Consider the following 17,498-nt stretch of genomic DNA (forward strand, 5'->3'; position numbering starts at 1 on the left):
ACAAATTCTCACCAGCGCGACCTCACGCAATACGTCATCATGTCAAGAGGTCACGGATGATGTATCGAAACTACGCCATAGTGTTTACAAGTGTGGATAACGAGGGACGTTCCGTTGTTGCATGTGGAATGATACTAATTAATGTCTTTGTGTCAGTTTATTGTTTAAAATGGTCCGCAAGTGTGTGTTTCATATATTTAACACGTGACCTTTCCACGGCATTACGCAATTACGTGACCTCGCGCTGGCACGTCACAGGACTGGAGATAGACGAGAAGTTGTGATTTAAAGTGCATATTTTTAATTTTTCTTGTCAAAAATGACAATTGTTTCGCTAGATAAGACCATTATGCCTTGTTTGAGATCGTTTAGAGTCCTGTGAAACACTGTTGAAACTGCAATTTTAAACTGCATTAAAACTGTTAGGTGTTGGGGTCCATTAAAGTCCATTAAAGTGAGAAAAATCCTGGAATGTTTTCCTCAAAAAAACATAATTTCTTCTCAACTGAACAAAGAAAGACATCAACATTTTGGATGACATGGTGGTGAGTACATTTTCTGGATGTTTTTTTTTTAAGAAAATGGACTAAACCTTTACGTCTTGTACAATTACAAAAAAAGATCGAATTACACTCTTAAAAATAAATAAGTGCTTCACGATGCCATAGAAGAACCATTTTTGGCTGAATGATTCCATAAGGAAGCTTTAACATCTGAAGAACCTGTTTCAAAAAGGTTCATATGATAAGAAATGGTTCTTATAAGAACCTTTGACTAAATAGTTCTTTGAGGAACCAAAAATGGTTCTTCTATGGCATTGCTGCAAATAACCTATTAAAGGAAAACACCACAGTTTTTCAATATGTTCTTACCTCAACTTAGATGAATTAATACATCCCTATCTTTTTTCAATGTGTACACGTAATCTTTGTACAGTGCACTGAATGTGTAAGCATTTAACCTAGCCCCATTCATTCCTTAGGATCCAAACAGGGATGAATTTAGAAGCCACCAAACACTTCCATGTTTTCCCTAGTAGTTACACGAGTAAGTAAGGTGGCACAAAATAAAATATATCGCACTTAGTTTGCAGCCCTTTGACCTTTGCGCGCAGTGACGTCATTACTCCTGACTCCTCCCCCTCTCGCTCAATCTTCCGTCAATATTACTGCACCCGAGGTTGAAGTGCTGTAAACTAAGTGCTCTTCCGCCATACAATATAGTTCTTGTTTTTATCCGCTTAAAAAATCGCACGTTTTATTTTGTGCCACCATACTTACTCGTGTAACAGCTCATGTAACAGTCTTTAAATAGGAAAACATGGAAGTGTTTGGTGGCTTCCTGTTTGGATCCTAAGTAATGAATAGGGCTAGGCTAAATGCTAACACATTCACAACGAGCTGTACAAATATTAAGTGCACGGATTGAATAAAGATAGGTATGTATTAATTTATCAAAGTTGAGCTAAGAACATAGTAAAATATTGAAAAACGGTAGTGTTTTCCTTTAAGCACCTTTATTTTTAATACTAGGTATTATATTTTCATAAAAAACTTAGCCTAGTTGTTCCAGACAATAGTTTTAAAAGAAACTATCATCACAAGTGATTGTTAATGTTTTCACATGTTAAACGTGGCTGTTTTTGGCCTATCTTGATGTCCTCGGCTAAGATGTGTATTTCCAACAGGCCTCCAGATCAAACAATAATGCCTCACAAAGAAAAACAACACATCAATATCAGGTGCCAATTATCAAATTTTTAGCTGCTTTTCCACCTACTTCTTTCCCAGGGGGCTTAATTGAGTGCCGAAACATTGACAGCTGCCACCCCGGCAAAGCAGCCTGGTTTGTTTCCTCTGGACACGGTCTCAAGTGCAATCTTTTTTTAACCGAAGGGCAGCGACTGAATTTGTAACCGTGAGGCCAGAAACAGCATGTGCCAGGATCAAAAATTGTAACATAACCTCATGTCTGGAAATCTGTCAAGAAAGTGTAAAATCTTCTACCTGTGTACAAAAATACCCCATATGCACACGTGTTAATGTCAAGTTGACGACGTAAATGCATGCAGGATGTGTTTCAGGTACAGAGGGGAACAAATAACCCTCCACTGTTGAGAAAGTGTAAGGAAAGCAGTGCAATTCACACTCTTATATACTGTAGTAGCACAGTGCGCATCTTCAGAAAGAAAGTGAGCATTGCGGGTCAGACTTGATTGAAATTGCTTTAGAAGCTGAAGCAGCGATTCGACTGTTCAGCCTCTCCATTGATTTCTGTCTTCACTTTTGCTCGGCCTGTCAGACATTAAGCATCTGGCTGTTTTTATCTTGCAGTGGTAAACTGCTCTGATCCAGGCTTTGTGGAGAATGCCATTCGTCACTCTCAACAGCGCAACCCCGAGAGCTTCAACTACAGAAACACCGTGATGTATCACTGCAAGAGAGGCTTCTATCTCCTCGGCTCATCCGTCCTCACCTGCCGGTCAAATGGTTTCTGGGACAGATCGCTTCCTAAGTGCCTTTGTGAGTGATGCTCTGCTGTTTACTCCTATATGCACGCATTCTGAGATTGAGACGGTAACGTGGATGATGTTGAGTGTTTTTTTTTTAAGTAGTACTTTACCCAAGACTGCAAATTCTGTCTTTGTCACCCGCGTCATCTGCTGTTATTTTTTCTATGAAACACAAGAGTGAAAGTCATTTCACTGCTGTTTCAGGGGCTGTCAATCTTCAAAAAGTATCTAAAAGCACAGTACTTTATAAAACTTGTGCATTAAAGTTTACTAACGTCTTCCAAATCTGGTATGTGATAGTTTTGTGTGATCAAAGTTTAAAAGTATAGTTCACTCATAAATTCTGAAATTCTTCAGCATATTACTCTCTTTAGGGACTGTTCACATTTCGCATCTAAAACTGCTCGGAAAACGTGACTGCACCACTTTTTCCCTTCCTAACAAAACACTCATGCACAATGTTGATACATAAAGGATGAATCTGATTGGTTGGTGGTTCTCAAATGAAACAGCATTCTGAAAAGTTGAGATATTTTCATCTTCTAGCGGTGCATTGTAGATGTAATCTTCTTAATGTCTATTTCATGAATTCATGTTTAAAAAAAAAAAAAAAAAGAATGATCATGTTATTTCCTATTTGAGCGTACTTGCTGCATGTCTACATTAAAAATAACCAACTAGCTTGTGCATAAGACGTCAAAACTTTTCATAAACTTTATTTATTTAAAGAATTCTAGGAGGAGAACATTGGAAACAGTAGCGGAGTGGCCGTCGGGACATTTCCGTTGGGCCGGTAGTGTTTTGAGGCTGCGAGGGCCGGTCTGATAATAGTTATACATTGCGAGTTATATAGCAACCCGTCTGCAGCCTCTTTGCTCAACACAGTATATAAAAGTGCTCAACCTGTTTGGCAGGTCCAACCATGTCTAGGATTTTTTAAAATATAGGGGAATCAGTGAACAGCTCCTCCCCAAATGGCATAGCTTGTCGGCCTTTGATGTAAAAAGCCGTTGAATGCCTGTTTATTGCAGTACATGCGGTCGGATCTATGAAGTGGATAGACTATTTGATAGACTAGTAGTAGGTGTGGATTAAGGATGTTTAAAATTTCTAGCCTGGTGGTCAGAACATGAATGGATCAAATCAGCAGATTTGCAAAGGTTTATCTCCATATGGCTTTATGATAAATACAAATTAGAAGGGTAACTTTGCAGTATCACATTATATATTTTCTACTAAGTGATTTCCATATTATAGACTTGAGTATTCAACTGCCTGGCAATAAATAATTTTCAAAGGAACTGTATTCTTACAGTTATTCAAAGATGTACACATTATTCCGCATATGAAGGCAATGAACGTCTCATATGGCAATAAATATCCCCATATAACTTAACATAAAAGCATAATAAAATGAATAAACAGACAAGGAAGCAGGATTGGCATGTAATTTGTATTATTATTACCGGAAAAACAGCAATATTACTGAAATAATCTCTCAGGCAAACACGTTAAAATAAATAAGCAATAACATTATTAATAAAAAATATATAATCTGTCAAAACTTTATATGACAAAAATAATATTTAAAGGTAAAATTCTTACCGTTATTCAAAGATGCACACATTATTCCATATTACTCCCGTTTATGAGCACGTTCATCTCTAGCCTCGCTCTGTTATGTAATAGCTGATTGACAGGTGCGCATATCCGTCATTCAAACAGGTATCATTTTGGATAGTTACTCATTTTGGAAAATTAGCCATGATTTAATGATTTTATTATTATTATGAAAATGTTTTTGGCAGATTGATTACGATTTGCATTTCCCAAGTTTTACTACAAATACGAGACCTTTTGAGGACGGTGGTATACAAAATTACCCGGTAGATTTTTTGGTCCCACTCCGCCCCTGATTGGAAATGTACCCTTACAGATAGTATGATTTTGTTAGATTAGTTTTTATTTTGTAAACACATTTTTATTTAGTTTGTATATAGTTTAGTTTTTAGTATTTATAATTTAGCAGAATCATCATCATGCCTGTTGGGCAATACAGTCTAGTGTGCTGTAGTTGGTTTCAGCAGTAACAACATAAATAAACCGCTTTCGCAGAACACACGTAACTTCCGGTAAACTTTGTTAAGAATCAATGACAACAAAGTCCTTTAGAGTTGTTTATTAATATAACAAGCAAAATAAACAACACGTAGATTACCTTAGTTCATATTTCATTGCTAAAGTGTATGAAAAATGACACTGAGCTAACATTGCTGTGTAAAATGTGTACTATAATGTATACAATGTTAACTACAAACCGGCTGCCAAAACTCCCTTCACATAGTGCTGATTCATGATCCCCGTGTCCCCCTGTCTTGTGGTAACCAAAACATTTGTTATTTTTGACGAGGTATTTGTCCCAGGTTTTAGTTTAGCCACTAGTCAAACCATTAATCAAACAGAAACCGGAAGTAAAGTTCAGACCAGACGCGTAACCGCGACAACGCACGTACGTCCAAAGAAACCATATATAGACGGTTTCAGCCGTGACAACATAAACAAGTGGCTTTCGTGGTCATCACGTAACTTCCGGTAAACTCTGCGAAGAATAAATAACAACAAAGTCCTAGTTTATTTATATAACAAGCAAAATAAACAACATGTCGATTACATAGGAAACCAAAACACGGTTTTTGTTCAAGAGTTCAAATTCAGCAACTAGTCAGACCATTAAACAAACAGAAACCGGAAATAAAGTTCGGACCAGACGCTTATCGCGTCACTGCACGTGCACCTGATGAAACGGTCTATAGATGCAGGTACAGTAGCTATTGTGTCTTTAGCGTAGATAACAAATGAGATGCAAACTTAGCTAAACATGCTAAACCACGCAGGTTAAAGCATACAGCACTGAAAAAAAATATTCATTTTATTGGCTACATTTTTTAAGGTAAGTGGTTGCAATCAATTTATTTAAGCAAAAAGTTTTTTGTTTTGTTTTGTTTTTCTAAGTTTCTTTGTTTAAATGTAGCTTAAATAAATTGATTGCTTACCTTAAAAAAATTAGTAAATTAAATGAATCATTTTTTTTTCAGTGTACCAAAAATAACCAATCAATGTATTTTTATCTGTGGTTTTTGAATGGTAATTCACGAGTTTGCATTAAAATGTAATCGATGGGGAATGAGATAAAGCATATTTGGCATGCTGTCCGAGGGAAGGTCTCCGAGCCCTGAATTTTAGGCCGAACCCAGAGTACTCCCCTCCCTTTAATTGGGATAAATGAAACTAGATGAGAATGAGGTGACGGGGTGGAGGAGGGATGCTGCCAAAAAACTCTCACGGGACAGAGGTAAGGGATGGCTATTTAAAGGCACCTTTTTGCGCTGATTGGTTGGATAACATGACCACATCATTTCATTAAATAAAAAAAGATTTTTATCACATTAGTAATTGTATTTTGTATCTGTTGTCTAGGAAACTATGCAGTACCTAGACAACAGATACAGTGATTGCAGTTAGATAGTAACAAAAGTGACTATTTATCAAGCTAATGTTGGCTACCTAATCTGACTGGAAAATAATACGTTCATTTCTGTCTAAACACCTTATTTTAAACATAACAGTTTCGTTTATGTTTATGTAAAATCAAGTAAACTCCTGTATTGAAGACGTCGAAATTACCTAATGAAGCACAATCTACAGGTGTTTCCCAAGACATTTTTTGCAGTGAAATGAAAGTTTGTATTTTCATCATTTTTTTTTTATTTCAGGTAGTTTTTCAATTACGGTTGTACGTTTTATTTTTATATTATTTTATTTCAGTTTACAAAATGTTTTTATTAATCGTCAACAGTTTACGAAAAAACCTCTGGTTTAATCCTGATTTTTCTTAGTAAAACTATGGTTTTATCAACTGTAATCAATACACTAATAAACATGGTTAAACTTTTACTATACCAAAACAATTGACCTATGGCTAAGCCACGCCCCCTCCACTCACTCGGACAAACAATCAACATTTGGTGATAGGCGCTATGGCAGCTGTCACAGTAGGAGACATTTCACAGGAGACAATTGATGATTTTTGAGACAGAAAGACTATATATCATCTCAAAGTCACTAAAAGGACCTTAAATATGCACTGCAGGGTTATATTAATAATTGTATTGTTAAAAAGTTCGATGAAAAGCTTCAGCTCCAGATAAAAATGTACAGGTCACAGTTTATAAAAACTAAATAAATCGCATCTCGTTGCCATGATGCCATCAGAAACTTACACGCTTGACAATTTTGACTGTGTAGTTTTCTGTGGTGGGATTATATGATTGTAAGTAGGTTGCATCCATTGCGTTTTCATGGTAATTGTAAAAACAAAAATTCAGCATCCATTTTGAGGCGATGCGACACAGTTAGATCTCGTTTAATGATATGTAAAAGAACAATAAAGTTCTCCGAAGTATCTCATCTGAGATGTTTCATTTTCTCTCCATAGCCATATCCTGCGGTGATCCCGGCACGCCGCCGTTTGCTATCATGTCGGGCCAGAAGTTCACCAGCAGAGCTGTGGTCCATTACTCGTGCAGTCAGGGCCGATCTCTGGTGGGGAACGCCACGCGCCAGTGTATGGAGGATGGCCGATGGAGCGGCTCACCGCCCTACTGCTCAGGTACATCCATCAGCAGGTGGCAGAGCCTCAGGGCTGGAGACTGCAGCCTAGACAGACAGCTGATCTTTAAGCTGCTGTCTAAGCGGCTCAGCTTACTTACAGACACGCAAGTCGAAAGTTTGAACGGTAACTGCTGTTGACATCCGTGCAGATGAAGTGCTTCTTTCTAAACATCATTATATATTTTCTGTTTTACTTAAGTAACCTGCACTACAAGTTATCGAAGTAAAATCCCATTCAAGTTTGTGTTCAACTTTATAAAATAATCCTGGTAAAGGAAACAGCGCTATATATATTTTTTTTTAGAAAAATCCACCACCAGCTAATAAAGTGGGTGGTTACAGTATCCAAAAACCATGTTGTCTTTTGTCGATATCCAGGTGATAATCTTGGATTCTGCGGTGATCCTGGAATTCCTCCTCACGGTTCTCGTCTTGGGGAGGAGTTCAAACATAAAAGCCTTTTAAGGTTTACATGCGAGGCAGGATACACGTTGAATGGCTCATCCGAGCGCACCTGCCTGCAAAACGGCTCCTGGAGTGGAACTCAACCTATGTGCGAAGGTGAGAGAACTCAATGAACACACAAATGTTACTTCCTAATCCAAGACAAGATGTTTCCTTATGCTTGAAGAGGTCATTCCAAGAAACTCGATCGGATTTAAATTACAACATGTTCTCTTGGTTTCTCTTAGCTTGCTTGACCAACTTTTTTCCTCAGTTGTACATTGTAATTAGTGTAAAATTGATCTTTTAATGCTAACAGGCCTAAAACCAGTAATTGGCAGTTAACTGAATGACTCTGGATAGAGGAGCTGTACAATAGGCCCTGTCATTAGCATGGTGGGTAATGATACACTGGTCTAATTGGGATTTGTGAATAGACCTCTGTGGCTATGCAAATACTCTACATTTTAACATGACTAAAAGTATGAATAGGACCTTTAAATAAAGTTCTTTACAACAATTGGAAAAGTTTCCTTATTTTAATACAATTCTGAGGGTTTAGGAATCAATACGCCTCATTCAGTCCACCGCCATGTTGATTCCAAACTGAGGCTGTAAGGGATGAACATCCAGGGCGTGTGCTTTAAACCTAGGGCCCTATCATAGACCCAGCGCATTACAGCGCAATGCACGATGCATGTTTTTTGCTAGTTTGACGTTGTTTAAATAGCAAATGCATGTGCGCCCATGGGTGTGCAGGCTTGAAAACGAGGTGTGTTCAGGTGCATTGTTGGTGCGTTGCTATTTTGATGCAACTAAAATAGACCATAAGCCATTGACCAACTAAAACCTGCTTTAAAGTCAATTGTGCAATATTGTTTTTGTTATTTGAAGAGCGTAATATGCGCCTATAAACGGGACAACAATGCGCATTTGCTTTGGATGCGTAGCAGCACAGAAACATTAAAATTTAAAAGATTATTATTGAGTCTATTGGACATAAATGAGGACCAATAGAGATGTTAGAAGTCGTAAAGAGCTGCTTCACCTGTAGCCTGGTAAGTAATTAAATGTTTTGCTTTAAACAAATGCCAATATTGCATCTATTTTTTATTTTTTTTATAAAATGGTAGTTCCAATTTATATTTATAACGCCGTTATTACAATCACTGCCCATTACTCATTATGAGAATAGGAACATTTTGTAACAAATTGTAAGGGACATATGACCTAATTTTAGATGAGGATAGCGCGTTTTGCATATGAGCCTGTTTTTAAAATGCTACTCCACAGATTTATTGTATATGATGTTGCACCTTTGGATATGGTGAGCTGAGAACTTTTTTAAGTAATTCTCTTCAAAACACTCACGGCACTGTCCGGGTGCTGAAAGGTTTCAGCTCTCCACGTTTGTAAATCTCCCGTTCGTTACAAATAAAGTATTTTAGCAATTAAAAGCCTGCTAATTTTACTTCCATGACTGAAAGAAAATTAAAGGTTTTAATAATAATAAAAACAATTTAAATACAAATAAAAACAACGCAATTTTTTAACATCAATCAAACAAATCATAACTTGCTTTTAAAGGGGATGAGAGTTGAGACTCTCATTGGTTTATTCCATGTTACACCAAAAATACACCTATTACTAGTGTTGGCAACATTACTTTAAAAAGTAATAAGTTATAGTTACTAGTTACTTCTCAAAAATAGTAACTGAGTTAGTAATTGCGTTACATCATTAAAAAGTAACTAATTACCAGGGAAAGTAACTATTGCATTACTTTAAAAAGTTCAAATATTTCAAATAACTTGGATGCCCCCAATATTAAATTTGTTAAATTAATGACTTGGACACTAAAGAGAAACCACTAATTGTGTTGCAGCATGTGGTGATGATGTGAGGTGTTTTATCAGAATTACAGACGTGAAGATGCTCTTTCTTACTCTGCATAAGTTGCACGTTACATAAACATTCTTGCCTTTCTTACATAACATTCTTGTATAAAAGTAGTGCTTATTATACTTTGTGTTTGCGACCACTACCTTTGAGCTCGATGCCATCGCTCTGTCGTTTCGGGTGTGTGGGACTCGGGCGGACTGCACGCGAGGACCGGGCTGCCTGTGAGTGGCTAGCAGCAGCATCCGCTGCTCATTGAGAAGAGAGAGCGATACATGCTCCCGTGTCAGTCTCCAACCACGCCAGAAAAGATCGCTAGATTTGTCCTATTCGCTTTTTTTAAAGTCGCTAAAGGGGTTTAGAAAGTTGATAAATCTAGCGACAAAGTCACCAAGTTGATATGCACAGTCCGAGCAGTGCATTGTTGTGTTTGTATGAACTCTGCCTGCCTCTGGTTGGCTAACGTTGGAAATTCAGCCAATCATCATTGGTTATGTGGTTGCCCCAACCCCTCTAAAGGGGATCGCACACCGGCCGCGCAGCTCAATGCAGCGCCATTCTAAAAAAATCTAACACATTGTTTTCTATGAGTATACGCGAACCGGCGCCGCCAGGTGGCGTTGTCCGCGCCGCCCAGCTGTGACTCAGGAAGTTGCTCAAATCCCTGTCGCGCCACACAGTGCCACTCACATAGTTTAACATTAAATAACATCATATTTGTCCCAAATCATTAACGACTAACATTGACTGCTAACGTATATTTTGCATTTTGAAGTAGACGCTATCTGACGAAGCTCGCGCTATTTAATGTGCACTTCTGGTTTACAATACCTCCGAGTTTTCCTAGACGCGATGCGGCGTGACGCTGAACTGCGTGGCCGGTGTGCGATCCCCTTAACTCACAGAGACCAATCATCATCAGTTATGTGTCTCCCACCCCTCAACACACGCTCACACACACAAACACACACTAGAGAAAAACATTGCCTGTCTGGATGAGAGCCTACTCACTTAAAGCAACACCAAAGAGTTTTGGCTCTTTGCTCCCCCTACAGGTTAGAAGTGTAATTGTCCATTACCCACTGTCATAAATACTGAGGCATAGCTGGCTCTGATTGGATTGTAGGTCTGCCGTAAAGCAAGTTTTTGTAGTAATCACTCAGACTACAGGACCGCTACCCGACGGTCGGAAACTTCTTTAGTGCGGTTTTGGCCGATAGAGGGCTGCAAAGCGAATGTGAAAGTGCTGTTCACCCTGTTTAGAGTGAATGAACGACTGAAACTGTTTTGGAAGCGTTATTTTAAGGTAAAAAAAACTCTTTGGTGTTGCTTTAAGTGAGATTAATTATAGTAATGCACAGCATTTTAATGTCAGTAACGGTAACGCTGTTATAACGGGGGAAACAGTAATTTATTTGATTACTAGTTACTGAAAAAAATAACGCCGTTAGTAACGCGGTTTATTTATAACGCCGTTATTACAATCACTGCCCATTACTCATTATGAGAATAGGAACAACCCTTTTAGACTGTGCCGTGCGCTTTAAACCATGACCTTAGATCATTAAAATAGGGCTGCTGCTCATTCAGCCATCAAAAAACAGAAAATACATTGTATTATTTAAATTGGAAAGGACATATGACCTAATTTTAGATGAGGATAGCTCGTTTTGGCTAATATCTAATATCTAATAATATCTAATATCTCATATTGTAATCATGTTTACTTTTCTTTTAAACACCAGTAAAGTGCAACAATATAATATTTTATGACAATTATATTATATCTCCAGTTATAAGAGTATGTCCCATGTATTTTCTCTTATGTTTTTTTAAGACATGAATATCGACTTAACACATTCATGTCTTGCGTTTTTTGTAATCAGTACAAATGGCAGCTATGTAGTTAGTTATATTACTATATTAGTGTTTAAAAGAAAAGTAAGCATGCTTACAACATTAGAAATCAGCGCTTAGCCAACAGGCTAATATGCAAAACAGATTGTATGCACACATTGCACTGCTCTTATCTCAAAATTAGGTCATATGTCCCTTCTCATCAAATCTACAATTTCTGAGGTTCTTTGTCCTGTAGAAATTGATGTAGAAAATGATGTATTTTCTGTCTTTTGGTGGCTGAATGACCAGCATCCTGATACAAAACAATACATTTAAAGCACACACTTCATCCCTCACAGCCTTGTTTTGGAATCAACATGGCGGCAGACTGAATAAGGCGCATGAAGCAATAACGTAGATTCTCTGGCATTGCTAAACTATACCGTAAAGTGGATTGTGTTGTTGTTTTGGTGTATAATTTAATTTATAGGGGTTTACAGTTATATTTAAATGAAAATGTAGTAATCTAGTTTGTATTTTGTATACAATTTAGCATACATTAGCTTGAAAATATCTGCATGTATTATTGGATTTGTGTTTATACATGATTTTTTATATTATTCAAATACTGGGCCATTTTAAAACACATAGTTTATGGACAGTATAACACACATTTATGCATTAAATCACTTGTGGCTGTGCCATATTGTGAATATAGTCAGTGCATTTTAAGTCATTGCTTGCCCTGCAACCTATTCAGTCACAAGTATTTTCACAGTCATAACTATAATACACCAATACACAATTGCTTTATTGCTTATTTAAAGCGGTAACTACATAATAAATACATTAAGGGCACATGTTAATTTAACTTAACCTTTATCAATATGGTCATTCTATTGGAAGATACAGTGGTGCCTAACATTAAAAAAGTAACAATATGTGACTACTGTGCTATAATATATAAAAATAGCCATTAGCTATAATACTAACAATTGCTTAGACAGCTAAAGAGGTCATATGTGTGACCAATCGATATCCAGAATATAAACTATGAACAATTATTGCATGTATTAATACTGACCTATCACCAACCTCGCTGCACAAGTTTACATATTTGTATAATTATACTTATTGCATAATAATACAGTGTTTTCTCAGATTAAACCAATAATGCTTAGCAAATGAACCACAGGAAGCCGAAAAAACACTTCGGGAGGTATTAATAGCTTATTTAAAAGAAAACAATCTGCCCAGTAGTTAGTCCACGTGTTTTATCACTAATTTATGTGTTTGTTTTCATGGTGTGATAAGCGCATGAATTGCGTAAATCATTATAATGCATTATTCAGAGAACATTCATAATTGAATAAGAGCTTTAACAGAAAGCTGTGACTGATCACCATAGGAGGGAAAACTCAACAGTGGACCTTAGTGCAGTCATTGGACTACAAGCCAAGGTGGCAGTCATGAAACAAAACTGTTGCCACTTAGGACTAATGGCTTATAGGTCGGAAATATATCTGAGTACAGCAGGCCCCCTTCTGGGAACTCATTTACTCTTATTATTTCAACTTTACTCAAGTTTAATCCAAGAAGATATGACGGACTACAAAAGTTCATTAAAAAGATTAAGTGTGTGAAACTAACAATAGTTGTACTGATTAAAATATGACTCAGGTAAGACTTTATGGATAATTATAGAAGTTAGCAGTATCATAATGATATATGCAGCCTTAACCAACAACCAGTTGCCTGTTTATTTATTCATGTGATGCTGTTGTAATGATTTCACCCTTGAAGCATAAAAATACTCTTAATTTCTTGTTCTTGTTGCTGCAGTAGTGATGTAAATAATAATGTGAATCATTGTCATTTAGAAAAACATCTGTGAAAGCTTTATTGTATGAAAACATGACCAATTAAAGGTTGCTGTCACGCGTCTTTGTGGTATTAAAATCCAAAGTTTAATTAAACACATTGGAGTGTATCATTTCTATTGCCTTTATTTTAAAACGTTACTTCGGAGTATAACAAAACGTCAGTCTAATTGGATTTGGAAGCAGGTTGATCTACATGACCAACAACACTCTGCAGGCTTTAAAGAAAGCTTGCCGTGTGAGATCTCAGATATCTACTTATCTCTCTCAATTGCTGCATTCGGTCCCGTATGACTGCGGTCTTTTATTCTTTACACACTGGAGCTTTTTCTCGCTTTGAGTTTTTTTGTCTTTGATTGTCTCCCCAGCTGTATCCTGCGGAAACCCAGGAACGCCAGCCTACGCAAAGATCGTCTTCAGCGACGGCATACTATTTTCCAGCTCCGTGACGTACGCCTGCTGGGAAGGATATAAGACATCTGGGCTCACTACTCGTCACTGCACGACCAACGGCACATGGACGGGCTTGGCGCCGGACTGCATCGGTCAGAACCACAACCTCCTCTATTTGATCACCGTGATGTGTTTGCTCTGTGCGTCTGTAATTCCACTTCTACAGCAGAGCTACGCTGCGTCAGAAACAAAAATTTGTTCATTTATATTGTGAATTGTATTACAAGAGCACAGAGAGAAAACATTAATACTTATAATGCAAGTTTAAAGCTCTGTCATATTCGAACTTTTGCTGTGACACACTTTGCAGTAGACATTGAACAAAGATTATTTTTAAAAGGGGCCACTTTTAATTTAAAAAATCCAATTTAGTTTTTTTTCACTTGATTTCCTCGGGTTACTTTGTCAGCTCATCAAAATGAGCTAGATAAAAATGGCTTGATAAATCGGTAACATTTCAGTATGAAAACACATATTCACTATTAACTACAGATTTTGACCCAACTCCTTAATATATAATACTTATTAAAATATGTTATTACCTTAACTAAGAATTGTTAAATCATCCCTCTATCATCTGTGTGCGTGCACGTAAGCGCTGGAGCGCGCTGCGACGCTTCGATAGCATTTAGCTTAGCCCCATTCATTCAATGGTACCATTTAGAGATAAAGTTAGAAGTGACCAAACACATCAACGTTTTTCCTATTTAAGACGAGTAGTTATACGAGCAAGTTTGGTTTTACAAAATAAAATGTAGCGGATTTAAAAGAGGAACTATATTTTATGGCGTAATAGCACTTTTGTGAGTACTTCGACTCGGCGCAGTAACACCCTCCCTCTCCCATTATGAGAGTGAGAAGGGGAGCGGACTTTTCAGGCGAGTCGAAGTACTCCCAAAAGTGCTATTGCGCCATAGAGTGTAGCTCCTCTTTTGGGTCCGCTTGGAAAAGCGCTACGTTTTGTTTTGTACCACCAAGCTTGCTCGTGTAGCTACTCGTCTTGAATAGGAAGAACGTTGATGTGTTTGGTCACTTCTGGCTTTGTCTCTGGGTGGTGCCATTGAATGAATGGGGCTAGGCTGGGTGCTGTCGAGGCGTCGCAGCGCGCTCCGGCGCTTGCGTGCACGCACACAGATGGTGGAGGGATGTATCAACAATTCTTAGTTAAGGTAATGACATATTTTAATATTGAAGATGAGTGGACTATTCCTTTAATACTAGTTGTTGTAGCATTTAAGTACAGGTATTGGGTAACAAAAACTATCATGAAAATTGAAACTATTAGTGAAAAAAACATTTTCGTTAACTGAAAAAACCCCCCGAAGGTTTCCAAAAAAAAAAAAAAAACGAAAACTAAACTACAACTATAATGTGGACCTGCAAAACGTAACATAACTTGCGTTTTCGTTTTTTTAAATGTTATTGGATCAGCAGTTGAACACAGATTCACTCGTTTTACCGGATCATAAACTATCAGATGTTGCTGGATCATTAACGACCAATGGGTGGCAGACTAATGTCTATTAGAACTCCTGACCTGCACAGCAGCGTCACGTGATGTGTATGACGCTGTCCGGGCACTGGATCCCTGTCCCCGAGCCAATAGGCCGGTTCAGAAAACATCATCTCATTGCTAACGGTTAGTTTATTAAGACAACCTGTGTTCTGCTGGCAAACCCTTAAAATAACTGAAGGCGGCTTAATTATTTCAGTGTACTGTACACCCCGAAGCATTTAAACGTGGCTAAAAAAAGGTTGACCGCTTGCTTGGCAATGTTAGCGGACGCTTTTGGTTGCTATGATACAGAATGTCCACTTAACTAATCTGATACTATTATATGCTTTCGCGGATAATCAACAATTGGTTTAGTCAACAAAAAATTATATTATGTTAGAACAGGGATGTGTTCTGGTACACTGAAAAAAATTATTCATTCACTTTACTCATTTTTTAAGGTAAGTGGTTGCAATCAATTTATTTAAGCTAAATTTAAACAAAAGTTTTTTGTTGTGTTTTGCCTTTCAATTTTTTTTGTTTAAATGTAGCTAAAATAAATTGATTCTGTTGTTTGATTTCTTTGAGTCATTCAAGAAATGTAAGTAATTGATCTGTTTTGTATTTGTATTAATTGAGCATACATGAGAGTTTTTTCGCCACAGTTTTTGTTTATTTGTTTATTTATATTTACAGTATTTGGGCATCTTGATTGTTTTTTATGTTTTGAAACTGGTCATAGAAACGTCATAGATTTTTTTGCGCTTTCAAAACAAAGAACAGAAGCGTGAAATAGCTTAAATATGTTATGTTTGCTCATATATACATAAAGCATAAAGCATACACTCTACAAACAAACGGTGCTATATAGCACCAAAAGTGGTTCTTTGCTCGTAATCATAGAAGAACCGTTTTTAGTGCCATATAGCACCGGTGAAGCACCAGTAAAGCACCTGTGTAGAACCAAATAGTGCTATGTAGAACCATATGTGGTACTATATGACCCCTATTTGGTTCTACGCATGTGCTTCACTGGTGCTTCACCGGTGCTATATGGCACTAAAAACGGTTCTTCTATGATTACGAGCAAAGAACCATTTTTGGTGCTATATAGCACCGTTTGTTTTTATAGCACTCAGCATGCCCAGTTATAAAAGTCACTGCTCGCCACTAGTAATTTCCGTAACTATAAAGGATTGTCCTGCAAAGTCGTGTAAGCCATAGTATGCGTCGTCAAACTTGTCATCTCTTTTCAGTTATCAGCTGTGGAGATCCTGGTCCAATCGCCAACGGAATTTACATCGGAAAAGATTTCACGTTCAACAAAACCGTCCATTATCGCTGTAACCCAGGGTACATCATGGAGCCTCCGGGTTCATCTGCTCTGCGCTGCGGCAAAGATGGAACCTGGAACCAGACCAAGCCAAGCTGCAGAGGTAAAGTCAACTCCCAAACACATTCAGAGCAATTCACAGTTTTCTCTTCAGTTTGGAAGTGCAGGCAGGGAGGACAGAACTTGTTGTCACTTTGCAAACGATGCCATGAGAGCTCCTTAAAGATATACTAACATTGTGGAGTTCTTGGCATCCTAACATCAAAAGCCTCTCAGATGTTTTTGATCTTATTTTTTTTTTAAGATTATTCACTTACGAACTCCGAGGGGATGTTGCCATGAAATGTGTAGGATCTATGTTATCAGATGTCAGAATGAAATTACATCAAGATGCGAATGGTGCAATGCAGACAGCTTAGCCTTCTCAAGATGGGTTGTTTTTTTTTAGAAAACATCAGATGTATGTTGTTGGACGCAGGAAGAAATGAGCTGCACGCTTGGTATTCAGACTGAATTTAGCGTGTAATTCCATTTAATCATCGTTGCCGATCCCATTTAAGTCAAAAGTATACACTTCCTCCCACGGGCAAATGGAAAGTAATGACTGAGGAAAGCAAATAAACAACTCTAAGCTTTTATGTTAGTGCAGTATTGTTTGAGCAAGACCTTTTTCACGGTCTGTACAAGAGGATGATGGAGGTATTGGGTTTGGACAAATCTGTTGTTTATCATTTCTGGTATTCCCAGAAATGGTTTGTGGGTGGGGGATTTATATTATTTAACATAATATAGGTGCAGTTTCCCAGACAGGGTTTAGAGTAAACCAGGACTAGGCCTTAGTTATTTACAGACATTTAAGTAGTATTTCAAACATACCTTACAAAAAAAAAACATTACTGATTTTAGGACAAAACAATAGCACTGATATACGTTAAGATACGTCAGTACAAGGTGTTTTTAAATCGACAGACA

At 37.5% G+C, this 17,498-nt stretch overlaps 1 protein-coding gene across 2 annotated transcripts in view; it reads left to right on the forward strand.

Annotated features, from left to right (window-relative positions):
• csmd1a (CUB and Sushi multiple domains 1a) overlaps positions 1–17,498 on the forward strand; it is a 696,936-nt gene that overhangs the window by 649,041 nt on the left and 30,397 nt on the right. For both annotated transcript variants that reach the window (XM_073872919.1, XM_073872920.1), the window contains exons 55-59: positions 2,334–2,522; positions 7,008–7,181; positions 7,562–7,744; positions 13,614–13,790; positions 16,450–16,629. In XM_073872919.1, the coding sequence (XP_073729020.1) occupies positions 2,334–2,522; positions 7,008–7,181; positions 7,562–7,744; positions 13,614–13,790; positions 16,450–16,629 (903 nt within the window). The remainder of the gene's footprint in view (positions 1–2,333; positions 2,523–7,007; positions 7,182–7,561; positions 7,745–13,613; positions 13,791–16,449; positions 16,630–17,498) is intronic.

The sequence above is a fragment of the Misgurnus anguillicaudatus genome, chromosome 11 (assembly GCF_027580225.2).
Source record: "Misgurnus anguillicaudatus chromosome 11, ASM2758022v2, whole genome shotgun sequence".
In the NCBI taxonomy this organism is placed as follows: Eukaryota; Metazoa; Chordata; class Actinopteri; order Cypriniformes; family Cobitidae; genus Misgurnus; species Misgurnus anguillicaudatus.